The sequence below is a fragment of the Catharus ustulatus genome, chromosome 6 (genome assembly GCF_009819885.2).
Source record: "Catharus ustulatus isolate bCatUst1 chromosome 6, bCatUst1.pri.v2, whole genome shotgun sequence".
In the NCBI taxonomy this organism is placed as follows: domain Eukaryota; kingdom Metazoa; phylum Chordata; class Aves; order Passeriformes; family Turdidae; genus Catharus; species Catharus ustulatus.
Genome location: NC_046226.1, coordinates 32,824,196 through 32,851,677, shown reverse-complemented (window position 1 = coordinate 32,851,677; position 27,482 = coordinate 32,824,196). Strand labels below are relative to the sequence as shown.

At 41.2% G+C, this 27,482-nt stretch overlaps 2 protein-coding genes across 7 annotated transcripts in view; one reads left to right on the top strand and one right to left on the bottom strand.

The window, feature by feature from the left end:
* Positions 1-6,795, top strand: part of FSIP1 (fibrous sheath interacting protein 1) — a 78,238-nt gene extending 71,443 nt beyond the window's left edge. For 3 of the 6 annotated variants that reach the window (XM_033063498.2, XM_033063497.2, XM_033063494.2), the window contains one exon: positions 1,251-1,734. In XM_033063498.2, the coding sequence (XP_032919389.1) occupies positions 1,251-1,255 (5 nt within the window). In that variant the 3' untranslated portion in view covers positions 1,256-1,734. Of the gene's footprint in view, positions 1-1,250; positions 1,737-1,776; positions 2,176-6,679 lie in introns of those variants that run through there. The other 3 variants (XR_004418308.1, XR_004418307.1, XM_033063495.2) reach the window with 3 other exon arrangements.
* A 1,442-nt stretch (positions 6,796-8,237) lies between these two features.
* On the bottom strand, positions 8,238-23,987 carry THBS1 (thrombospondin 1). The gene is made up of 22 exons (XM_033063515.1): positions 23,852-23,987; positions 23,603-23,697; positions 22,303-22,880; positions 21,760-21,835; positions 21,315-21,511; positions 21,018-21,143; positions 19,433-19,526; positions 18,903-19,076; positions 18,351-18,527; positions 17,882-18,055; positions 17,599-17,726; positions 17,331-17,483; positions 16,630-16,848; positions 16,033-16,140; positions 15,501-15,660; positions 14,995-15,113; positions 13,110-13,344; positions 12,503-12,730; positions 12,037-12,308; positions 11,484-11,581; positions 11,234-11,373; positions 8,238-10,584 (listed from the first exon to the last, which is right to left on the bottom strand). The coding sequence occupies exons 2-22, from the start codon at positions 23,670-23,672 to the stop codon at positions 10,577-10,579; spliced, it is 3,534 nt and encodes a 1,177-aa protein (XP_032919406.1). The 5' UTR covers positions 23,673-23,697; positions 23,852-23,987; the 3' UTR covers positions 8,238-10,576.
* Positions 23,988-27,482: the final 3,495 nt, after the last annotated feature.

Below are 27,482 nucleotides of genomic sequence, written 5' to 3'. Positions count from 1 at the left end.
CGGTGGCCACTGGGTACTGAAGTGAGCAATTAACTGTAGATACAGTCACTGTGAGGTATTTTAACTCCACAAGAGAGGAAGGAGATTTTCACTATTAAGTGAATTTCCATATGAGACATCTTATTGTAGAAGTCTACAAGGTGAATGTGTTATCATTTATCACATAATAATTCAAATATCTTTGAGTCAAAATCATCTGTGTCAGAGTAATGTAATGGGGTATTTTGATTATCTGTTTTCAATAGTGACTGAAACAGCGATTAATGTTTAATCATGTAGAACTGAAATCTATATGGTTAATAAGCATCTTGGTTTTATGATGTTTTTGCTTACCAATTCTTTTTTTGAGGGGAAATATTTTTAATTTTTTTTTCATTTTTTTACTAAGAAGCTAATTAATTGGTTTCCTACGAAGGTGACTCAGTCTGTCTGAAGCAATTAGTCCTGGACATAGGCCAAAGGGTGTGTTATTTATCACATTTGTAAACTTGCTCAACGTATTCTGTAGATAATTTGCTTGTTAGTTCAGACATGATTAAATATGCTAATTGTATTGAGAAATGGAGATCCCAGTGCAATCCAGTTTAAGGCAAATACATCTGCAGATGAAGGTATGAGAAGTGTCAGGTGTTATTTTAATTTTTAAGTGATACTTACATCGTTGACTTTTGTTATTGTCTTAATTCTGAAGGATATTTAAATATGTGTGCATAATCTTCTGTAATTAATTTGATTTTCTTGCCCACTTTATATATGTTTTAAATTCTTTGTAGTGCTGGTTAGGCAAATAAAAGAGTGTGAAACTGGTTTATCACAATTTCAGTTTTGCATTCCTTATGGTACTGTAGTCTGTGATATACAGTTACTGTAATACATTAAAAAAATATATTTTAAGGAAAGCATAATTATTAGCATAATGCATATATATATATGAAGGAAACTCTCGTGTGCCTTCAAAGATAAATAATTCCTGTTTCTTGAAAGAAGGACTAATCTATTCCCAGCTCATATGTATGTAAACAAAGATGATGTTTACTGAGGTTAACAGAATTCAGACTTGCCCACACGCAGATATGAAATATCTGTTATATCTCATATTTGTATGATCAAAAAATTATTATTTCCACCTCTATATTGAGGGGCTATATTAAGTTTTAAGCAGAAGTTGTATCACAAACCATTCTGTTTTCTTCTTGCAAATAATGTTGTGCTTACAGCAGCTCAGCATCTTTTTCTTTTCTTTTTTTCAGATTAAATGAACATTGAAATTTGAGGCGAGAGCAGCTGTATGCTTCTCTGCACAACTGTTTTCTGTAAGTGTAGCTAAACCTCTATCAGTGTTATTACACTGATACAATATTGTATCAAGCCACCTGATGGGAATAAATTATCATAATTGAAAATGTTCATGAGTTGATTTTTTCTTTAGAGGTAATTATTATTGTCATTATCATATATTGATGCAGTTTGATTTCAAAACAAACTCTTGCATTTCATTGAATTTCCTGGGAGTGTTCTGCCTAATAAAGAAATGTACACAGATATTGTGTAGCTGTGTGTCTGATGTATGTCTTTGTTTGTAAAAACAAAAAAAACCCAAAAATAACCCAACAAATGAAAAAACCAACCGAACTTGTAGTTTAGTGTTTACTGATGGGGCTGTATTAGAGAGGGTATAAAATATATATAATAATTTCATTTTTCTTCACACACACACATAGAGTCTAGCTGTTTCATAAAGTTAGCTAAATCGTGGCCTCTGTTATCTCACTGCAGTTTGCAGGAGCTTGCAGCCTGCCTGACTCAGAGTCCTGACTCAGTGAAGCATCCCATTACTCACTTTTTTGCCCCGGGGCTGTCTGTTGGCTGGACCCTGGTTTGGTTGAAGGCTGGAATTGCACAAGTGCTCTGCTGCATCAGAACGTCAGCACTAGTCTGCTCAGGTCTGCCTGATTCTTGTCTGGGAAAATGGTAACCACAGCAAACATTCATATCTTCTACTTAAGAAATGTAATTAAATGAGGAAGGATGGCAGCCCCTGAGGAAAGCTTGGTGGGAGTAAAAGTGGAGGCATTCAGAAGTTTGCCCTGTGGAGGCATTTAGAAGTTTGCCATAGCAGCTACTAGATTGTGAAACCTTACAGTGATGGGGGAAGGGTAATGCAGCTGGTTTGGGTTTGAGAAGATAGTAACAATTCATTACAGGTTTTTGATTGTCTAGTCTTTAACTAGTATTTTTTCCTGATTTTTGTCTTATTTACTCAGCTGATGGTCAGTTTTCCATTTCATGTGCTGCAATGTCAGAATAAGAAAACATTATTTTAAAAAATTGTTATTTTTAAAAAGTTTTTTTAAGTCGGGAGAGATACTCTAACAAAGAAGATTCAACAGATTTATCCCATTCACAAGCTCTCATGTGACTTGACCTGAAAGAACAAATTATTTCTCAGATCCTACACCTATAGTCATTTAACATTCACCAAGAAAAGGTGTATGGCTAGAATATTAACTATAGTGAATTGTAGCTACTATTCATGGGCTGTTATTGCATAGGATTTACTTGATCTAATATGAATGTTTAAATTAATGCACATAATGGCCCAGATTTTAATCTAATTTACAGAGTTGCCAGTAGGAGTGGATGCACACTTCTGGGGAAGTTGTAGTTGTGTGGATATAACAGAGATCAGAATCTTATCAACTTGCTTTTAGTTAAAAATCTGAATGGGATATTATATTTGCAACAAACAGTTCCTATTTCTTTTTTTTATTTTCTGATATTTTTACTTGTTCTTCAACAGCAGTAACAAACCTTTGGATAGTAGATGTTCTGCATAGGATTTCTGTAAGCACATTTCATGGAACTTTTCAAATCTTCCCTACATGTATTTGTTACCTTAAAATATTAATGCTGTGTCGTAATTTTGATAGCATAAATATGATTAAAGCAATACTGACAAGTATTTTTAAGAGTATTTTCTGTGCCTGTATGTTATTCATTTGGAACTGTCTACTGGCTCTAATCTTTCCACAGTCCTGTTATTTTCACAAGGAACTTGTGTTTTCAAAAACAGTGTTTCAAGTGCTTGGGAAGTTTTTGAAGAAATCTAAGTTATGTTTAAAGATTACATGTATAATAGGTAGAGATCTTTAAGAAAAATACTCAATAATTCATAGTTTTCCTGTTTTATTTTCTTATCTTGAATCTCTTGCTGCTCTAATAAAACTTTTGCTTAAGGGTTGCTCTTGCTAACACAGACTGACAACATTCCTGAAGCCATACGACTTTTTATTCCCATCTGTCATTTCAGGGATAAGCAGTATTGGCTTGAAGTATATATTCCAACAGGAGCTCTGTAACCTAACTTTTAATCTTGGCAAGTGCTGAGCACCCTGCACCAGTTGTAGTCATTGCAAACCACAGGGACCTAGCACTCGTGGCTTACTATTCCAGAGGTGTGTTGGGTCAGTACCCAAAGGTCAGAGACTGTAAAAAATTAGTGACCTAATATTTATCTGTGCTTGGTTTCTACTGCATTATATTGAACAACAAGTTGTTTGAGAATATTTTATTTTTTGCTTGATGTTACAGGTGAAATATCAATTTAATCCCTCCTTTCTTTTTGTATTTTCACTTTTAAGTAAAAGCATTAGAAATAAAATTGTTTGGAAAAAATATTGTATTGGTCAGAGGTGGACGATAACAGAGATATTGTATAAAATATAGTGATAAGGTCATCTGCTAAAACATCACCAGTACCAGGGTAAAAAGAAAGTTGAGCCCAGGAGGATTCATGGGTTTTTCTTTGTTTTTCCAGTGACTGTGTTGTGACCTGCAATAACCCCTCGACTGGGGCCGCCACTTGAATTCCAGCTGCACTGGAATGTGGCAGCTTCTCCTCAGGGAGTGATGCAGCACTGATGATTAAGATATTTAAATTAATTTTCTTTTTCAGCCTAACTTGGGATTTGGAAACAGGTTTTTTAAAATACATACCTTCATTCAGCATAAGTTGTATTTGGCAAAATATTCTGATAACGAACTTCTTTACTGTCCTCTCTAGCTCCTTTAATCCAAAACATAGCAGAGCACAGGAGTTTGTTTTTTAAAGTTATCCTTCTGATTTTTGGGCTTTGAGATGTTTGAGGAACAAGAAGTTTCCTGTGTGCATGTAAATTTATGCTGTTCTCCTTATCTTTTTTCACACAATGATTTTACAGCACAGATAGATGCTTTGTTCCAAAAAAATAATATTGGTGAAAGCAACATAGCCATGAAGAAAAGATTCTGGTGTGCTTGCATCTGATTGCTGAGCAGTACATGACCAAATCATTCTGTCGTTGTCACAGAGCCCCCTCAGTGATACACATACAATGCTGGTGTTCATGGTGGCCAGTGCTCCAGTGGGTAGGTTTTGATGCTGCCATAGTTTGCCCTTTTAAATGACAAAATTAGTAATATTTTCCTATGAAAATGGAAAATTAAGGTGGCTCAATAATTTTCGTGAACATTATGTTTGTGTGTTTGTATATATGCATATATAAATTGTATGTATTAATTGAATATATAATATAGAAAATACACATTTGAGTGGGATATTTTAAGGGATTATAACATTGATTTCTGTATTCTGTAATAGTATCAGAAGTTCAGCTTTAAAGTTATTGTGCAGACTTAGAGTGGTTGAGGGATTTTAATTTCAAAGAGAAGTGACAAACTAAATATCCTGATAAAAAAAAAAAAGAAGATCAAAAAGTTTCTTGAATCTAGAGAGCAATAAAATTAATGAAATTGTTCTTTTATGTCCAGAATTCAAGTTTAAATTAAAGTAGTTCTACCAAGGGGTGAAGAAACTTTCAGTTTCATCATAAAAAAAGAAAAAAAGAAGAAAACTCCCCACAAAAATCCTCAGCCTAATGCCTTTCTCCAAGACAGACATGGGCTGGTGTCTGCTCAGTGGATCTGTAGTGCATGCTTTCCTTCTCACTTCCCGAGCAGAACTCCTGCAGAGCCAGTGGGCATGCTGAGCACAGAGTGAAAACAGGCTGTGCAAAAATTATCTGCTGCATAGATCAGAGAGGAAAGGGCTGCTTGAACATGTCATCAGAGTAACAGGGACTAGTCTAGAAATGTGAAAAAGTATGCCAGTAGATTCATGTGCTGGAAAGGGTGCCTTTTCACCTCCATGTCAGGGATGGGTATGTGAGAGGCAGTTGTTTGCAGCTCAATTTCTGTGATTTCAGTAACTGCAAGAATTTTTATACTTTATTATAACCCTCTACTTGCTGGATAAAATTTCTGGAAATAATACCAGAATGCAGCTTTTTGTTACGCTTCTTAAAAAGGCTTTCTAAGCACAGCTTTGAAAAAGATCTCCTCTCTCTTAGTTTTTACATGAAAAATTTGCCAGAGTTTACACTTCCAAACGTGTTTCCTCCCTCACTTATGAAGAAAGAGCTTCACCTCTGGGAGTCTCACAGTGTGAAGGATAGATACAAGACAAGGTGGTTTGGCAGATCCTCAGGAAGCTGATAAGTTAGGAGGGTTTATGAAAGCTAGGAAAAATACTAACTGATTTTTTTCTTTAATTTAATTTAATTTTCAACAGATGCACTTATTGAGAAATAATTGCTCCTTTATTTGTAGTGAGATTTAAAGGTCAGAAAAACTGTTTCCTTTTCAAATAGAATAGAGGCACTTGAATACTACTAATGCCATAACCTACATTTATCCAATTATACGTTTCATTGAGGGATTGGCTGGAGTCCAGATGCAGTAGTTGGAATAAAAGGCTCCCTGTCATTTATGTCTATGTGAAATAGTTCACTACTTGCAACTGAATCTGCAATACTTCTTATCCTTAAAAAAACCCCCAGAAAACTGGAATGTTCTGGAGTGTGCAGTAACTTGCAGAGTGTTAAAGTGCATGAACAATTTTGCTTTGTAGGCAGGTATTCTGTATTCAGAATGTTTTTTCCCTTAAAAATCTGCTGTTTTCTTGTGGAAATACTGATCTGTGCCATTGTTTTCTTATTGTTTGCTTTGTGTATTTGGTATGCATAGTTTTGGTGGGAAGGGCATTGCTGGAGGCATTCTACCCTAATTTTACAATAACACTAAAATGGTCTCTCCATACACATTTTGTGAGCAGAGCCATCAAGGGACATGGACTCAGAGTCTAAGCAGCCCTCAGTTTAGCCTGGTAGGTTTTGCCAAGGCTAGCAGTTCTTCACTTTGAAAGCAGGTGAAAAATGAAAGACAAATGATGTCTGGGCTTCCTGGGATTTGTTTAAATTTGAAATTCCAAGTTTCTCTATGATTCTTGTCTGATTTTATGGATTTCCTGGGGAAGATTTTATCTTTAAGACTTTTGCTTGCCAAACACTGATTTTAATGAGTTCTCTTGCTCTTATATCTCTGCTTATATATTCATACAACTTTGTGCACCTGTTTTTGCTTTCTGGAAAAGGTGAGAAATAAGAACTAGAACTCCCCTTGTGAATACTTAAAGATGTTTACTTCTGCAATCTCAACAGTCCTTTCCAAAATGAATTTATGTTTAAAATCTACCCATTACTGTGGACTTCCCTGCAAAAATCATGCCAGTGTCAGTGAAAAATGCACAATTGTCATTAAGATGCAGATCTTTCTATACTTATCTCAGTCTTTATCTCCACAGCTTATGAATGCCTACTGGTTAAACTACTACACCTGTTGAATAGAGGTTTGATGCGGATGGCCACTGTAAAACTTAAGGTCCTGCATTTGCATGGGCTCTGTGAAGACCTTGTTGAGGAAGGAAAACCTTGTGTTCTGTACAATAGCATGAAATTAAAAGATTACTTATGCAAAAATAGATGGCCAATACCAAGTAATTCCAGAAGTGGCATGCACTGGTTGGCACACTTACATATTCCACTGATGAGTCTCCAGGGAGGTTGGGAACAGCAAATCTCCCACAGGCTTCTCTGCTCTGTGAAGTTTGGCAATCTTCCATGTTCTTCTTCTTTAGCTTTTCTTTACTAGTTGTTTCTTTAGACAAGTAAAGGCCTAACTTACCTCAACTATAGCTCCTTCTTGTGTCCTGCTGTATTCATACCCACCAAGCAAAAACAGGGTGGACTTAAGCTGTGGGTTACCACAAAGCACATGGCTTGCCATTTTATTGTATTGACAAGAAGAGCTCCACAAATGCATACAACAAATTAGCATGAAAGTTTGGCATGGTTTAGACAAGACCATTGGAATGGGCTGCCAAGGCTTCCCCACAGCAGCAGCAGTTTTCTGTTTCAAATTTTATTAAACTCACATATATCCATATATAGATATGTTCAGATATAGATATATGCTCAGAAAACTGGTTGGCTTTAAGGTATCTCCTCCTTCTTGCAAGAAAATGAAGAGCTTTCTCCAGTTTGGAACCATCCTGATTTTTTGCAGTTCTCAGTCTTCTCAGCATCCTTTGGAGGCCAGAAGAATTAAGAGACCAAACCTGCAGGACATAGGGTACTGCAGGCCCAGGTAAGACCAGATGGGTTACACTGACAGTGCACTCCCACTGCCCCATCTCATTCCAGAGAAGTCAAGCAGACAGTTCTGTAACAGACAGTTCTGTAACTGATGAGGACAGAAATTTTTGGCCCCTTACAACAAGCCAAGAGTTCTTTGCTCTCCTTGTTCTCAGTGGGAAAAAATCAAACATGCAGGACTGCCCTCAACAGTATAGTGACATAGAACAGGAGTCTTCATCCTCAGGAGATGTAATTTCCACACCTGCAGGACCCCCTAACTACACTTCTCATGTGGGTATCTGCCCTCCTATTACAGCACCTGCCTTTGCTAAGGGGTGCACAGGACAAGCTGCTGCTGCAAGCAGAGATCGAGGAGCCAGCCTTGACTGTTCTTAGTTTTAGCAGCATGTTCTAGAAGTCAATTGTGTGCCCAGGCCCCACTCTTTGATCACACCAGCAGTTTCAGCTGTGAGAGTCTAATGCACCAGCCCCTGCAAATAGCCAATAGTTTGAGGTATCTTTTTGTGTGAAAGGGGGCAGGCCTGGCTGGGCACGATTGCAGGCACGCAGGCTGTTTTGCCTTGTGGCTGCATCAAGGGCAGCATGGCTCAAAATCTCCAAGTGAAGCCTTCAGAATCAGACATCCAAGCCAAATTTGGCACAAAAACCAGATCAGTGATCCAGAGATGTATTACAAAACAGCAATAAAACCAGAGCACAAAGGTATAAATATAAATGTCCTTGGTGGTTTATTGTTCTTTGTATGTAAGAAGCTTTATTGTACAACTTACACAACTTTAGAATGGAAAAATGGTTAAAAATGTTTACAAAAAAAAAGCATGTTCTTAGAAAATTATGCTAGCAAAAAACATCGGGAGGAGGGAAGCAAAAAAATCTTCAGTGTGCAAACCTTTTATAAAAATAGAAATACTAACTCTACAGGTAGCATTTCATGATAAATTATTTAAATAGCCTATCTACACAATTATGTGATTAACTATTACAATGGCAATGAGAAAAATAATTTATAAAAATACAAGCAATGGTATACAAGATGACAGGAAAAAAATATAATACAACATTAGAAATCGTATTTGACTATTTTTTTTTCCAATGCCATTTCCTTTCTGGGAATACATTTTCTGCAAAGAAACTTTGACTATGTACAGCATTAACTTTTTAGTACTACAGTAGCTTTAAGTTTGTTAGACATTTGAACTCTGCTTGCTCCAAAGGTTTTTCTCAGTCACACAACAATGAGGTAATATTTGTACGTAAAACTTTCACCATGTTCATTTCTTTTTGTTTTTTGAAAAGACAAGGAAATATTATAGGTATAAGGATGCTGCCCCTTCTGTTGGGGAAAACAGTCTTTTAATGTACATCAAGGCATCTCCCTCTTTTGCAAGGAGCTCCTGAAATTGTCTAGTCTGTGATGAATTCCCTCCTTTGTAGCTGCACATCGCTAGTTACAAACTGAGCACAGAGTGGCCCAAAGAGCCCATGAAATGGTTATTGAGGGCTGTCCTTGTGCCTCTCACTGCAATTTCCTCAGGGCAGCTATCCTGGCTCTGGGCTAGGCCCACTGACCAGTGGTAAAGCATCACAGACATTTCCCAACACTCGAGAAAACAGAGAGGGTGGATGGTGTTCCCTCATCTCTAGTGCTATGGATGGGACAGAAACTGCTACCACCTAAAGGGACTTCAATTTTAGCACTGCAGAACAGTTGCCTGCCAGGCTACCAACTGCCTTGCACAAAGAAAGGAAAAGCCAACATTGAGCTCAGACTGAGAAAAACAAACATCCCATTGCCCACACCCTCACTTCTCCTTGCGCCTCAAAGCCTTTATGGGAAAATTGCTCTTTGTAACAAATACATCACCACTATCTGCTCCAGACAAGATTTTTTTCTCAACTAAACCCTCTCTAGTTTCAGTATAGAACAGAGATAATAAATAATCTGTATTTACAATCTTACAGTCATGAAGACTTGTAACAATGATTAGATGGATAGTCTTGACGCATTTCTTGTTGTTTTAATCAATAATCCCTCAGTCATAACATCAAGAATAGGCAAAAATAAATATTTTACAATTTTATCTACAGGCCCCTTTTCCTCCCCTCTAAAGAAGCGAGGGGTTTAAAACATCTATGGCATGTAGAAAAGGAATGTTTTTATTACATTATTTTTGTGCCTCTTTAACCATAAAAAGTGAAGCATGTGCTGGTTTCCTGAAGGACAGCACAGTGCTAGCTGAGATGGTGGTGCTTTCTGGCACCACAGCTGAAAGAATACATTTGAAGGTAAGCAAGATCTGCATTTAAATCAGGAAAAAACAGAATCTAATCATAAATCCCAGTTTTCCCAAAGCTGGTGTGATCCAGTGTACCAGTTTTCTTTTCCCCCTGCCATGACACAAATTAGTTTTAGGGTATCTGTTTTGTCCTGCCTAGTACGGCAGCTGATCTAGCTCACCACAAATAAAGTAAGGCTATGTTTTTATCTGAAAGGTATGACATAAAAAACAATAATTTCTCCAAGTTAAATGGATGTAAACCACATTAGCATAGCCTTACTTAAAAAAAATTCTCTCCCCCATAAAAAAAGAAAGACATAGAATTCCCCCTCCCACCCAAAACCCCTCTCCCCCACATAATGAAAGGTCTTCAGTTAAGTAGTCCACAGCACATCCAAAGATGTTCTTTTACAAAATGCTACTCCATGGGACCTCCAGTTAGAGAGGCAGTGACACCGCACTGTGATAAACAGCAAAAAAAGTCTTTCCTACTGAAAGAAGTGTGCTTGTTCAGTGACAACAATTCTCATTTGCAAGACACATTTGTTTCCTTCCACTTCAGCAGAGGTCAGATACCAAGTATGTTCTCACTCTCATTCTCTCAAAAGCATTCTCTTGAGGCAGGTCATGTGTTTCGAGTCCACATTTACGCAGAAAGAAGAAAGGAAGGAATAATATAATGGTCCCAGGATTTTTAAGGCTAAACGTTTCAAAGGTGCAATTACCAGCATTTTTAAATAGTCTCTGAATCCAACAATCTTGTGATTATGAATCTGTGAAAAAAGAAAATATATATTTAAATATTTCATGTATTATGCATGATTATATCCAAGTCATTAATGCCCAGAGACACTTGTAGAGAAAACTGGAAGTACTTTCAATTAGGTACTTCCTTGAGTTGGACTTCATAATTAGATAATGAAGTCCAACTCAAAGAAGTACCATTACATAATGAAGTGACAATTTCAGAAGATCAGGACTTCTGAAACTAGTTCTATGCACTTACCTCCACTGAACTTCAAGACTGCAATATATGAACAACTTTCTGATTTGCTTATTTTTAAGCAAATAAGCTTTTTACTTGCTAAAGTCAATATATTGCATTTCTACCCTAAATTTTGTCAGATGTGCTCATTCATTCTAGTCAGGATTTCAAAGAAGATTCAAGATATATGTCATTTCTGGAACTCAACATGGATTTCTGATACTTTGAGATAACACAACAGAAAGATACTAGATTTTACATATTTAAATTTTTAAGTGTGAACAGTTTATCCAGGTGTCCTGTTTCTACCTGCAGAACTTGTTGGAACCTGAACCATGAAAGATCACAGCTGAACTTTCACTCTCAGCTCTTAAGTCTTGAGCTTTCTTGCACCAATTCATTTATATAGGATCTCTAAAAAGAAATGTCATCCTTACCTCTGCATTCATATTTAAGGTCTGAGAAGAACACCATTTCTTGAGAGAAGACAAATAACCCTAGCCGACCACCAGCATAGGTTTTGTCGTAGATTGGTCCTGAGTCTGCCATGATTTTCTTCCCTTCATACATTACAACCCTACAAAGAGACAACAGCTCAGCCATCTTTGACAAGGTCCTGTGAGGTTCATCTTCACAGACACCCACTTTTCCTGTGATATTTACTTCAGATAAAAGGATGATGCTTACCTGATGTAGCCAGTCTTTGGTCTATGGCTAAGTCGCCATCTGTAAGCAGTGAAGTCTTTCCAGCCTATGTGACGAGGATCATGCCACAAAGTTCTCACCTATGAGAGAATGTTTTTTTATAAACCAAAGACCAGAGATAACACGGCAGTTATTTTGACATGAAGGTGCCTTATTATTAAAGGCTGCAAATAAGTCATTAGGCTCTGTAATAGCCTAAAGATAGAAATATAGAAATCAACTGCATTTAAATTTACTTTTTAAATATGTAAATTGGAACCTACAGCAGAATTCCAGCAACAATTTATTCATTGCTGCTGGAAAGCCTGTCTGCAGCAAGCAATCCCATTAATTGTATACAATTTTTTGCTTGGTTAGGAAAAATTACAAAGCTACTGCTCTTTGCCAAGAAACCTACATGATCAGCATGTGCAGCCCCCCTCTAAGTGTCTAATTTGCTGGAAGAACAGCCTGCCTTATGCAGAAGAGTATGTTATAACACTGGAGTACTCATCACATTAAGAGTACTTCAGCACATAGTAAGTGGCACTCTTACCTGGCCAGGAGTGTTTCCTGTGTGCCACAGAGCATTACGAAGGTGTTCTCCTGGACCAGTGGTGGAATTCACAACTTTGATGGAGAGACCTGAATAGCCTTGAGCTTTGGTTGGTGTGGAGTCCCAGTAAGACTGGGTGATCTGCTTCCACATGACAACATAGAAACGACTGCTAGATTGGTAGCCAAATACAAAGCCAGCATAATCATCATCCCTTTCTGTATTGATAAAGAAGGTACCACTGAAGTCCACAGCATTGAATTCATCAAAACCTATGGGGACATTAAGGAATAAAGTTTTAGGTGCTACTTTTTTTACAGTTCTCAAACAACTCCTTAATAGTTACTCAGGTTCTCTTCCCCTCCCCCACCCCAACTAAAAAAACCAACAAAACAACCCCCCACTAACAAACAAACAAAAAGCAAGCCAGCCCAAACAACGGTGCCTGTTAAATTTTTCCGCTTACCGACTGCAAGGCCAGGGTCACAGTTGACTGTCTGAACCAGTTCTTTACCCTGGTGACGAACAACCCAGTTTGGATCATTTTGGGATGTTCCTTTGGGATCCAGGGGAATCATCTGAAATTTTCGGAAATCAGTCTCACTAATTTCCACATTTTCAGGGCAGATATCATCAATGTCTGGCACATTGTCTTGGTCAAAGTCATCTTTGCAAGCATCTCCACGTCCATCACCTGTAGGATAAAAGTAATTTTACCATTTTATTACCACCACTGTCTGCTTCTGAGCCTTACAGCTTGGGAACTGAAGTCTGAATTGCAGATCTCTGACTGCCTAGGTACTTGGCAGACACATGACAGAAGCAGCTACTGCATAAATGCTCTTTCACTCCAACCTGATAGTGTGACTTAGGAATAAGTTGGATATGTGGTCATTTTTACATTGATCTTTACTCCTGAGAAGCACTTTAACAACATTCTGGTTTTTTCTGGTACAGACATTCTGGGATTTTTTTTCACTTAGTTTTGTCCAACATTAAATAGCATGGAAAAAATTAGCATCAAACTGTTCGAAGATAATCTTAAAATGTTATTATGATACTGGCTATCTTACCATCAGAATCAGCTTGATCTGGGTTGGCAACCAATCTGCAGTTGTCTTTGTCATCAGGGATACCATCATTATCATCATCATGGTCACAGGCATCACCTTTTCCATCCTTGTCATGGTCAGCTTGATTGGCATTGGGCACATAGGGGCAGTTATCAAGGTTATTTTGATGGCCATCTTCATCTATGTCCTGGTTGTTGTCACACTGATCACCTATGAGATCAGAATCGGTGTCTTCCTGTCAGAAGAAAAAAAACCCCAACATTTAAAAAAGCCACTTAAAGAAGGCTGAGATAGGAGTCTCTGAAATAGGAGTCTTAATACATAGAATTAATTGGGATTTCTGCTTGCTTTATCAAGAGCTAAGATGGATATAGTGGGTGGATTAATATGCACTTAAAACTGCCTGTGCTAACTGGTTTTATTTTTTTTTTAGTCTTGCTCTGGTTTTAATTTGAATTCACAGCATCAGAAAGTATTGTGATCATCAGCTATCTTGTGCCTTTGCCACATGCCTCTTCTGTCACTGGTCTACCATACTGAATGCAGGGTACTTTATCCCCTTCCCTGGCAGCAGTGGGGTTTCAGGGGCCAAATCAGGGTTGGACTACCCTGTACCTAGTCAGTAGAGACTGTAACATTAGAAACAGTCTACCGATGCTTGGTGTTACATTTTCTGCACCACAGCCTAATTTTCTCTATCATAAATGCTCTTCATGCCCCTGATTCATCAGTCAAGACATTTGTTCCCTGTTGGTGGGTGATAGACTGCACTAACTAGTGTGCTTGCTGATCACATATTTTGGCCAGTCATTTGCATAATCAGCTTCTGAACTAAGAAAAACAATCCCATCATCCCTGAGGTCGCCTCACATTTAGCCCAGTAGTCTTGTGAACACAGGTGGATGACTCTGGTGTAGACACTGTGGGATTTACTAATTCTGGCACTTGAAATCTAATATCTCCACTTCTAGAACTTGATTAGGATAGTGTTTGGAAAGCCATTAGAGTCTATAATTACAATTTCAAAGTCACAAGAGAAAGGATCTTCCTGAAAGGAGCTGCCTCCAAGGATCTTCAGGTGATTCCCTCCCTCAAGTGGGGAAGTAGTAAAGCAAGTGACAATGACTACAACATTTTATATTATCTGTTTAAATCCTTCAAGTAACACTGCTTTTAGGCTGCATGGCCACACTACACTACATTCCACTGATTTGCAACAGCTTTTCTAACCCTTCAAACATTCCAGTTATATCCCTGAAGCTATTAAACTTAGTCTTCTAACTGAAAGGATGTCACAGGCTTTATATACTTCTGCTTTTAGTTTTTGACTCAGTAAGTTGTCTGAGAGTCTGGATCCCCCTGGATTTTTATTAAGGTGAATTTTAGAAGTGTCAGAATATGCCTTTTTCTTAGGAGAGAGCAACTTGTGCTGCCTTCTACTTACTGCTAGAAAAAGTTATCTTCTGAAATGCAGCTGGCTTCAATCTCAGGGATAAAGTTTAAAGAACAAGTTTGTCTCTAAGTGAACACAGCACTACAGCTATGAAGAGATTGTTTCACTGCCCACATTTTACACAATGCTCCCAAAGCATTGCATATTCTTACTGTGAGGATGACCACAGCTGACAAACCTGAGAAATGTTTAGGCAACAACTACATGCAGTAGTCTCACAGAGCTTCACTATAGCTACTTTTCAGAAAATACCTAGCAGTGGTTCAAACTCAGAGCATGTTATTTGCTAAAAGCACCATTTGGGAAAGTGATAAGAATGATTTTTGACAAGTCAAATTTCAGGTGTAACCTGTTGAAATATTTTTTACAACATACAACGTGCTGTACTTTTTAGCACACCAGTCCTCTACTTATGTAATTCAAATCCCTTACCTGGTCAGGGTTGTGTTCCAGAGGACAGTTATCACACTGATCTCCAACACCATCCAAGTCTGTATCCCTCTGGTCTACATTGTAGACATACTGGCAGTTGTCCCTTTCATTAAGCACCCCTGTAAAAGTTCATGAATGGAAGTCAGACATCTAAATGCCTCAAAGGACTGTATAAAGCCACCACACACTTCTTGAGACCTTTTATAAAGCATTTTGAACAGCATTTAAAAGCCTTGAACAATGACTCATCATTAGCTCTGCTACACATTTCTGCTCCTACTGCCTTGTGAGAGTGGAGCTAGAATTGAACTGTGCCAAAGCATTTATATTCCAAAGTGAATTTCCATTAGCCCTAACTGTTCCTTCAGTAGCTTTCATGTCCTGAAATCACCACAAAGGAACTTTTGCGTGTTCAGGAATGAAATTTTGGTGGGAAATCAGGATTACATTGGGTTAATTTGATCCATGGCTGATTAGAAAACCATCAGTGATTAGAGGCCACTTACCATCTCCATCAATATCTATTGCACATGCATCTCCTTCTCCATTGTTGTCAGTGTCAGTTTGATCGGGGTTGTGATTGTAGGGACAGTTGTCACAGCGGTCACCAACATCATCCCTGTCGTAATCATACTGCTGTGGGTTGTAGATGAATGGACAGTTGTCCTGCAAAAGTGAGAAAAATCAAGTTTTAAAAGAGTTAAATTAAAGCTTTAACCAGATTCTGCTTATGCTTGTACTGCTATATGAAAGAAGAAATGAAAGGTGGGGAAACAGTTAAAATTCAGATGCTATTATCTCAAGACACCCATTGCTGGCATGAGTGTGTGAATGGCTGAATGAAAAATGAAAATTGACTTCCAAAGCTCAAACAGCTGCAAAGAATTTGCCTGCATAGTTATGCATATCTAAGGTTTCTAGGATAGCTGTCAGTGCCAGCAATTTCCAATGGTCCTCTCAAGGTCAGAAGCTAGACCCCAGCTTTGGGAAGGGAAATGGGAAAGCCACATTCAAGGCTTTTCTTTCCTGTTTCCTTACCCGGTCATCAGGAATGCCATCATCGTCATCATCATTGTCACAGGCATCACCAATCCCATCCTTATCATAGTCTTCCTGCCCTGAGTTAGGCAGATTAGGGCAGTTATCCTACAAAGAAACAAGTACACAGAGATGTTTACTCCTGGCATTATTACAATATGGATTTGAGTAGGAAAAATCTAATCAGGAGGCAAAATCGTAACACCTCTATCAGGAAGGAGTAACCTTACTGTCATTCACTCTATTAAAGCTAATCATTACAGTGGTAAGTCTTACAAAGTCAAAGTTAAATAATTTTTAAAATAAAGGTTGCTTTTGAGAATCTTATCCTGCTTTTCTTCCCCTTGGAGATTACTATCAGAACAAATCTGACATAGGTATGGGCCTAAACTAGAATCTTCCTAGAACATTTCCAACAATCAGGATTCATTTCTCCCACATCACAAGAATATATAAAGCAATACAACAACAGCAAGAGCCTCCTAACAATGTCCTGAATATGGTATCCCTATACCTCCTCTATCCCTAGAAGGTTATTTACAGAGAGAATAGTTTAATAGGCTGTTATAATGTCAGATGGCAAAAGTATAAACTTACTTTTTTACAGTGGTAAGTAGCATTGGCAACACAAACCAGGTTCTCATTTGGCCATCCATCCAAGTCAGTATCTTCTCCACAGATGATGCCATTGCCAGCATAGCCTGGTTTACATTCACAGCGATACATGGGGTCACTGAAGTGGCCAAGGTAATTGCATTTGGCATTCTTGTTGCAGTCATGTGTTCCATCTGTGCATGGATTGCGTGGCTTGCAGACCTAGAAGACCACACAGGAATCAAACCCACTGAAAACATTGTTTTATCCCTCACTTTTCCCCCAGAGATTCAAAGACATCCTAATCAATCAGGAAAGAAGAAAAAAAATGCCTGGCTTTCTTCTGGTCTTAAACTCCAGAACCAGTCTTAGCACTAATTATTTGTCTTGTTCAAACCTTATGTATTATCAAATGGAACCAAGCACCAAGATATCTGAGGCACATACAACTGTATCAGTGAATACTGATTTACTCCTGAATAACTCCTAAAATTATGTGCAACCTCTGAACCCTCCACAATTGTGGAGGATCTCGATACTTAAAACTGCTTTTGATCTTCAAAAGAAACTGGTTAATGCTTCTGTTCTGAATCACAGAAGATGGTGTTTTATTAGATGCCTCAAGTCTTTTTACATGGTGTTTTCTGTTTTTTAGAAACTTTGTGAGATTTTGTAACCCAGAACAATTCTCAAATTGACAATACCTGTTTGTTAGTCATAGCATCCTCAACACTGCGGCCAAATGGCTGTGTTCCAGTGAAACGTGGTGGACAAGGCAGACAGTTGTAGCCAGGTTCAGTATTCTCACACCTGTGCACTCCATTGAATACAAAGCAGGCATCAGGAACCTCTTTGCACTGAAATGAGTTTGAGAAAAGGGAGAAAAACAGTTAGCATTGTAAAAGAGTGATTCTATTCTCCCTTTCTGTTTTCTTTCATTCCCTTTCAAGGGCCAAACTATCATCTTCTTACCTCATCAATATCTTGGCAGTGAATACCATCACCATGGTAGCCAGCAGGACAGGCACCACACTTCCAGGAACCATCAGGGGCACTGGTGCATGTAGCCCCCGCAAAGCAGGGATTAGACAGACACCCATCTGTGAAACAAGCAAGGAAATGTTATGATAAAGGATGCTTTACCATGCTCTACAGTACTGTATTTGGCTGATATCCTGGTTTAGAACTCTAGCACTTGAGGTATTTTAAAGATTATCAACAACCTTCAGATGTTTATGGGCAAATGGATACTCACCAATTGGACAGTCCTGTTTGTTGCAGACCTGAGTCCCTCTAGCTTCACCTACACAAGTCTTCCCACCATACTGAGGCTCGGGATTATTGCAGAGGCGGCTCCGTTTCTGAAGTCCTCCTCCACATGTTACTGTGCAAGCATCCCATGGAGACCATGGTCCCCAGTTGCCATTAACTAAAGGGAGAAGTTAGAAAACATGCATAGCTTTAAATTCAGTGCTACAACTAGTTTCTACCTGACTAAGGACTTTGTAGTGAGAGCAGTTCAGATACTGTTCTGACAAAAATGACAGAACTAATGGACTGCATGGAAAAGGCATAAAAATAGTTTTATCTGAAACACCTGTGAGATTTCAAATAGCCCACCTCTAAGTTTAAAGAGAGAACACCAGAACAAGCTTATTTAGTAACTACTCAGGATGTTCCCTATTTAAGCTACCAATTACTGGTTACCACCAGGACACACTTACTTGGGCAAGGATCTTTCTGGCAGGGTTTGTTTTCTCTTGCTTCACCCTCACAAGGTTTGCCATTCAGCTGTGGCACTGGAGAGTTGCAAAGACGAATTCTAGTGATGATGCCCGTGCCACAAGTGACAGAACATGATGACCATGGCGACCAGTGACTCCAGCCACCATCCTGTTTAACTATAAGAGAGATTTCTGTTATTCATAGCTTCTGAAGACTTCAGCTGTACAGCACCTAGGACACAGCATGTACCAGGACTGTACCAAAGACTCCATGTGTAATGGATAGCCTCCTGACTATCATAGATCAAGTTTTGCAACTAGGGAAATTTCATACCTAAATTGGCATCACATTTCGTTCTGGGAGCAGTGCCCAAACATGCCTGTTTACTGCATTAACTATCTGCTCCCCTCTACCTTATTAATACAAGTCCTTAAAGCTAGAAACCCAGGATCCATGCCAGTGATAGAGCTACATGGTAATCTTTACTTTTAAAATTCATCCAATAAAAGCAGCCTCTGTTTTACCACCAGTTTGAGTAGCTAAGTACTTACATCTCTTATCACACTCCTGAAGGTGGCAAGTCCGAGTCTGTACAGAGGAGCCTTCACAGCGGTTATTGAGACTGTCACAGGAACGGCCTCTCTGCTGAATCCCATTACCACAGGTGACAGAACACGAGGTCCATTCAGACCAAGGAGACCATCCATCATCTGCATAGTCGCTAGCTGCAGAGGGATACAGTTCTGAATAAGACTCCAGGTACATGCTCTTCTGTATCTTTTCTCCCACCCCTCTCTCCGCAAAAAAGGACACAACTGTCCTCAAGAAGCCACATGCATCTTCCTTCTTTGTATGAGATAAAGGCCATGAACTCAAACATTTCATGTTGCATATTGTAGAAAATATTTGAACATGTATCACGTAAGTGATTAGCCTCAAAGACACATCAGCTTAACCTACTTCAGAAGTACAAGGTTACAAGGTTACCCTTGCAGATCCAGTTCTGGTATACTGCAGAGCAGCATGTGTCTAGTTAGATGTGGCCAACTGCTACAGAACTGGGAAAGTATTAAATACTTACGCCAGCACCGAGGGCAGCACTCCCCATCAGGCACGGTGGCATTGGAACAAGGCATGAGAGGACAGGACACTTTCCGGCATATAGTGGCAGAGTTCTGTAAAGAGTTGAGAGAATTACAGTTAGAAAGTAGAATATAAACAATGTCTGGAATCTGGGTAAATAACAGAGACCTTTTCTGCAGAACTTTAAGACTCAGTGGCATATTTAAAGCAGAGACCCTTGTATTTAGAGATAATAAAACCCAATTTTCAGTCAAACTTAATCTTATTTGCATTCTCACCCATTATTTTTAGTCGAAAGCAGAAATGTTTTGGTTCTGCAGAAGTTCATCAGCGAGCAGATGCTGGCTGGAGTAAACAGCTATTATGCGATACCCAAAGTACAAGGTCAGACTTCAAAGGAACGAAACAAGAATGAGAAGCCAACTTCCTTTTCAGTTAATATGAATTTAAGATGATTATATGGCAAAGATAAAATGAGTTTAGTGGACTCCGCTCAAGCACCATGCAATTTAGAACTTATACTTAGAGGTTTTTGATCTGTAAGCCAAACAGGCAGGGTAAGAACACCCACCTCCAATCTCAATAAGAGCTAAAGGGCATTCTGTAGTTTTGCTTCTTGAAGGTAGCAGCTTGGTCAGAAGAATGCTCTCATGTTTACTGTTTAATCTTCCCAAGTAAATTACTATATTAAGGCAATTACAGCTAACATTGAGTAAGCAGGTTGGTAGGAACAGGCAAATGCAAGTCACAGTATCATTTGGTGACTACAAGACAAAAGATGTAGAGAGCTAAAGAAGCAGATGCAGAATATGAGTTGCCTTGTATTGCACATACACAAATAGTCGACTTTTAGTTTCTAAAGAGTGGCATGCTAGTTAACCCACTTTTTGGTACACTGGTACTCCAAAATGCTTTTGCTAAGGTATAGTTAAATAGAACAAGCAAATAGGTTAAAGAAACCCTGAAACTGCATGTTTTGTATATATTTACAACATTCAGCAGAAGCGAAACACAAAGCTTAAGTATCTTTCCAGGTGATTCTGGGATTTAAACAGCTAAACTGAAAACCAAAAGGGATTGCTGTTCCATATAATCTGTAAAAGCTAACAGGACACACCTAGAAGTATCTTCTAGATAAACACAAGTTTAAGTGCCTTTACTGAGTACTAGAATGTCTTTTTCTACTAAGTCAGCAGAAGGTTCAGTGAGGACAGAAGGTAGATCTAGGAAAGCTGACAGTACTATACATTTATTCTGTTGATGCTGACTTTTAGTTTACTGATGGACTTATGTAAAGAACACAGGGATTCTCCAAATCAAAGAAACTAAAAGTGTTAATAGCTATATCAGAGTGATGTTTCATATCACTTTCTAGAATACTGCTGTTGAGACAAGGTATGGAAGCTGCCTTTATAGCAGAGATCTAGTAGAATGAAATAAATGGAATAATTCTGTGGCTTTTCTAGTATGCCCAGTTCTGTGTATGATTCACTCTTTCTGACAAACCATGCTGTTTAGAAATATCTGTTAATTCCAATTTATGAGTTTATAGTCAGGTGATTTGTGAATATGAGGAATCTTACCTGGCAAGTACATTCAGTGCAGCTGTCTATAGTCCACTCCTCTTTATTTTTGTGCAGGACTCCATTATGAATGCATGCTCCAGGAGTGATCTGGACTACTTTGGCAATAATTTCATTTTCTTCAGTCTTGGGGGTAAGAAGCAAAAAGATGATATTTAGAATTAAATACAGAAATACCCTTTTTTAAAAAAGTCAAAGTAAATTTTTTGCTGTTTACACAGGCTCTCACAAGTCGGTTATAATTAGTTCACTAAGTGCTAGTTAATGAAAGGTACCATGAAGTTAACCGTCACTCACCACTTTGCGAACTCTGTCTTGAAGTGTTGTAACCATGGACCGTAGCCCTTGCAGTTCCACAAACATATTAGTCAGCTCATCACAGGAAAATCCACAGACTGCTTGGATGTCCTTTGTTTTATGGCCAATGTAATTAGTGCGGATAGCTGGGCTGGAACCATTGATGGGGTTGTCCAAAGTAATGATTGCACTAGTGGCTAAGAAAAAAAAACCAGACATCAAGTAAATGCATTTTATACCACATGCATTTATCATTTCAGGCTAACACCTGCTAAACAGCTGCCACCAGATTCATCAGGGTGCCTGCAGAAATATAATCTTATTTCTTATGCAACGTGGATTTGCATGTCAGCATACTTCTGAGGTCTGTTTCAACTTGTCTTTCTAATGTAATGAGAAATCTTATTTTTAATAGGTCACTGGATTCAGAAGATTGTAAACTTACAGCTGGAGCAGCCTTTGTTCCGCAGGATAGTTTCCAGAGTTGTTCCAAACACAAACCGCACATTCTGCAGCAGACCCTGTGGACAGAGGAAGAATTACAGCTACTTGCAGCAACTGCAAGAGGAAGAAGCACCACTTGCACTTGGAGAGACTGGAGGCCACGCAAGATCTTACAGAGCAATTTCATGACAGATAAACAGAAAAGTGAAACACATTGCTCTGTTTTCCTTAATGAAAACCAACCCTGCTTTCTAACAGTCTTATCCTTAAGCGTAAGGACTTGGCGACTCTCCAGGCAGGAAGGAAAAAACCCATGGATTTCTGCATCTCATATAAGAAGCTGAGCAATGAAGCTGAAACCACCTGTCTGGAAGCTTCAGGGCTTTGTTATTGCTGCACAAAGTTCCATCCCTGCAAATCTAATGCTTTTCCCTTCAAACTCCATCAGTAAAGTTTAGTAGATTTAGAGGTCTCTGTCACTATTTAGGATCATTGAGTATAAATAACTGAAAATCCTAGGCAAAAACATAAGTTAAAGTCTTACCTGGAAGTTGTCATTGACTCCCCCTTTGGCGATACGGAGCCTGGCACTGCTGGCCAGGTCCCTAGTGAAGATGTTCTGGATAGGGATATCCAGTTCAGCGTTCTCCATTTTCTCACACCCCACATAGAGCTGAGCTCGGTCCTCCTGCACAAACAGGGTGATATTCTTCCAGTGTCCTGTAGCTAGCAAGACATCCTCTACTGACACTAACTGCTGCTTGCCATCAACAGAAAGGCTCAGGTCCAGGGAGCCTGCCTTGCCATTTGATACTAGACTGAAGACATGACCAGAGCCATCTTTCTGTTCCACGGAGAGCAGGGTGCCTCTGCTTTTCTTGGCTTGCCGGAGAGTGGCCAGGAGAATGAAGCCCTTCTCAGCATGGATGGCATCGAGTAAGTCTTGGAACTTTGAGTCAGGGACAGCAGGGATGCGACTGGCATCTTCAATGCGGTAAGCAGGGCTGGAGGATTCTGGTCCCTTCACCAGGTACACCCCGGGGGCCCGGCGCCCGGCTCCCTTCCGCATGAAGCCAATGAGTTCAAAGAGATCGAAGACACTGTTATCATCATTCCTGGACTCTGCAGAGAGAAATCAGGACAATATAATGAGAATAGGACAAGAGGCTGAGTAGGTGCACATCTCCCAGGACTGCTTAACATTTTGGCTCCTGGTGCACATCGTGCAAGGCACAGTGCCTCACATCAGAGCACAGACAGTAGCTCTGATGGTGCAGCAGTCCCACCAGGAGCTGCTGTGCAGCAGTACATGTGCATTCTTGTACAGGAGCCAGTCGGCACAGGAGTGCCAGGTACCCGCTGACTGACACACAAAGGTAGCAGCCATTCTGGCACCTCATTACACTCTAGCAGCACAGAAATAGACAGCAAAGCCCAGACTGCAATATTCTAGGACACCAGACATGGCATAATTCAGCTGAGTGACAACAGTACGGTAGCAGCTTCTCTCATGCCACCAAGACGGCAGCTACTACCCCATTCCTTCTTCAGCCGGTTCCTACATCATGTTCCTCCTTTCCTCTGCTCAGCGCAGAGGTAGACAAGCTACATGCTCTAGTTCTGGAGACTCCGCGTTCCTGTTTCTGAAGGTTACACAAATTCCACACCAGAGAGAAGTTTCCTGTTCCCAACTACCTGATGCTCAAGTTAAAACGCTTTTGCTCATTGAGAGCTTTGGAGCTCTTTACCACGGAGCACAACTTCATCTGCCGACACAGGCACCGAAGTTTTTTAATTTTGTCCCCCCTTCCCTGACTGCCCCGGGTACCAGCACAGAGCCTTACCTGCAGTGCGCTTGGTCTCTGAGCCGCCGAGCACGAGGAGAAGGAGGCAGAGAGCAGTCGCGGGCCCCATGGCAAAGGTCTGTCTGTGCAGCAGCCTGGGGACACACACGAGGAAGGTCACCGCGCTGCCGTCGCACCCAGGACCGGCGCCAGGGAGGCTCCGTCCGGCAGGGAGGCTGCGCAGCGGGCACGGTGCAGGTGTCCCTCGGACGGGACAGCGAGCGCGGCGGGAGCCGCTCCAGCACTTACCTGCGGGAAGAGCGATCCGGGCGGTCAGCGCCGGCCTCTGGGTACCGGCGGCCAATATCCGCGGGTGCCGCGACTGTCCCGGCGCGGGAGGCTGGCAGCGGCAGGCAGCTGTGGCGGCGCTGCCGGGACTCTGCGAGCGCCGGTCGCCGCGCGTGGCTATAAAGGGATGGCTCGCATTCCTGGGCGCACGGCGGGCCAATCGGCGGCGGCGGGGCAGGAAGCGGGAGGCGGGAGCCGGGTGGCTCCGGGGCCAGGGACAACTTTCCGCAGGGGCCGGGGGGCGGGGGCGGGCGCGCCCCGCGGGCCGGGGGAGCGGGCGGACGCGGGGCCGCTGCCGCCCGGCCGCGCCGCGAGGGGGCGCTGGGCCCTCGGGGCCTCCCTCGCTCCCGGCCGCGGTCCCGCTCGCCGCCCGCTCCCATCCCTTACCCGCCGGCAGCGGGAGCCGCGGCCAGGCCGCCGGGACCCGAGCTCCCCCGGCCGGCCGTGAACCCCGCCTGGCACCCGCTCCCGCCTGTCCCGCCGCCCGCTCGGCGTGCCGAGCCTGCCCTCCGGCCCGCGGCCGGCCTGCGCACCGGCGCAGGGGGCGCGTCCCGCCGCCGGCACCTGGCGGGGCCCTGGAGGAGAGGTGCGCCCAGCGCCGCTGCCTCCGGCTGTCCCGAGGCGCTGGTGAAAGCATCCTTCACCTAATTAACCCAGTTCACTTAATGAGACCTTCCGTGCCTGCCCACTGGTTCCAATACACAGCACACGGGACACTGGGGTCACAAAAGGGGAATAACGTGAATTCCCGTTAGCCCAGCCTTGGAAGAGCCAAGGGGGAAGGAGAGAGGACGGCAGGCTGGAGGAGCGGGGACCTGCCGTCTCCTTTCCACTCCACCTCTCCTTGTCACTGGGGAGAGAGGTATGTGGGGATGACCCTCAAACGACTTCGCCTTAGGAATGAAATTACTGTCACTGTACTGCAGCTGAGACTCTCCCATAGTAGCTTTCTTTAATGAACAAAGTGACTAACACTTCTTCAGCTAAGAATTTCCCACGTAATATGAATTCCAGGTAACAGGAAATCTAAAGGTTAAAAGGTAGCTTCCCTACATCATGTCATATTTTGAATGATTAAAAGTGGCTTGAGCGTGTGAAACGGCTTTGAAGTAATTGAATTCCAAAAATGGTCAATTCCTCTGCATTCCCTGGCCTTTGTATGCTTGGCATGTGCTTCTGTGGAAAGTGGAGTGTCAGTGAACGAGAAGGACCTAGTCAGGCAATTGCGTGTGTGGTGAGGGAAAATTGGAGTGAACAGTGACTGAGTTGGACTGAACTGTGTAAAATGCATCAGACAATTGTGCTGGCTAATGTATGAGGAGGAATTACTGCACTACGGATTATCCTAGGAAATGCTCTGGGAAATTCTTGACACAAAGAATGAGATAGCTGCAGAACTGTGTATATTAGGGCCAAGCCAAAATTATTGTCTGCCCCTTTTACTTAGAAGGTATACCATCGGAAGTAGGCCTCCTTACTGTACAGTGATTCACTAAAGAAAAACCTAAAATGTCTCAAGATAAAGAACTGAGAGAAAAGTGATGGTGATGATGAGAGCACTGTCTGTAAAAAAACCCTAAAAGATCAGCAAGAGAGAGAGCGTGTAAGATACATGGACTGCCCTAATCCAGACAGGTTTAATATTTTATGCAAGTTGAGATAATTTTCCTCCCTTCTTGCAGTCAGTATTCTCAGCAGAAAACTGAAAAGCATAGTCAGTGCAATATCATATATCACAGAGTATTTTGCTTCTGTAGTATAATGGTACAAGAAAGAACAGCTTATCTGTTCATTGTTTGCTGGATGAGGAACTGGTTGGATGGTCACATCCAGTGGGTGATGGTTAAGGGCTCAGAGTCTCTCAGGGGTCCATACTGGGACCAGTTTGTTTAATGTCTTTCTCAATTACGTGGAGGAAGGGGTCATCAAGTTTGCAGATGACACCAAACTGAGTGGTGGAGTTGACACACCTGAAGGATGGAATACCATCCAGACAGACTGGGACAAGCTCAGGAACCAGTCCATGGAAATCTCATGAGATTTAACAAGGCCAAATGGTTACCCAGGCCACAAGACTACCCAGGTCAGGCAACCCCTGGTATCAGCACAGGCTGGGGATGGACAGATGGAGAGCAGCCCTGCCCAGAAGGACTTGGGGGTGCTGCTGGCTGAGAGGCTGGACATGTCCCAGCCATGGGCACTGCCAGCCCAGAGAGCCAAGAGTGTCCTGGGCAGCATCCAGAACAGTGTGGGCAGCAGGGCAGGGAGGGGATTCTGTCCCTCTGCTCTGCTCTGCTCTGTCAGACCCCACCTGCAGGGCTGTGTACAGCTCTGGGTGCCAGCACAGGAAGGACAGGGACCTGCTGGAGTGACTCCAGAGGAGGCCACCAAGTTGATTAGAGGGATGGACTACCTCTCCTACAAGGAAAGGCTTAAAGAATTGGGATTATTCAACATGTGGAAGGCTGTGGATTGACTTTATTGTGGCCTTTCACTACCTTTAAGGGGGCCTTTGAAAGAGCTAGAGAGGGACTTTATACAAGGGCATGTGGGGTGGGGGAAAGGGGTAATGCCTTCACACTGAAAGAGACTAGACTTAGATTAGATACTAGGATTAAATTCTTTATTTCATCTCTGGAAGGCTGTGCTGGATGGGGCTCTGAACAACTTGGTCTAGTAGAAGGTGTACCTGCCCATGACAGAGGGAAAGTAAAACAATACTGAAGCGTTTTGCCCGCCACAATTTTTCCCTCTGATGGGAATCCAGTTCCTGGAAATGGCTGTGAGATGGTATTGAATAACATTAAGACCTGGCCACACCTCCTTTCCTGGCTACTGTGAAAAATTAACCCTGTCCTGACTGAAACTAGGGCAGTGGCTAAAGTCAGATGACAAGGCTTTCACCCTTTATGACTTTCTGTGGCATGACTTCTGTTGGTGCTTGTTGTCCTGACAGTAAGGAAGATAATGGTTGTGTCCCAAGGGGAGGTATATACCTGTTGGAGGAGTGTAGATTTCAATGCAGGGCATAACCTTTCCCCTCTGGAGTGGAATCCAGGACATTGCTGTTTGGCAAATCTGTGCCATGCAAGAGTACCTTGCTTATCAGTGTTATTTTTTGTAGGCTTATTCTGTGTGCTAATCACAGCTGTAATCTGTCTGCATGCACAAGTCAGATTGGATATTTTTTGGTTTTGAAGTTCTTCCATCAAAATTAGACCTTCTCCCAAAGTGGGAAATTGCAGTGTCTGATTAACAGATAGCTTACTCATTGAGCTGAGCCCTTACCCCTTGAAAAAGAGAAATGCTTTAATTTCTTCAAATTGTAGTGGGTGTGCAACACATTTGTTCAGTAAGAGTCAAATTTTGGGATTTGCAAAGTGTACTACAATTTGAAGAGAAACATATACTTTAAAGGGATTAATTGGGATAATTTTCCTGTAGGGTTGCATATAGTTTTGTACCAGTGTAATGCCAGTAGCATTTTTTTCACCAGAAAAAGTGAGGCCATTCAGTAATTTTAAAGCCTTTTTTTCCCATAGAATGAGAAAATATTTATTTTAAAGAAATATTTAGAATTTGCATCATGAAC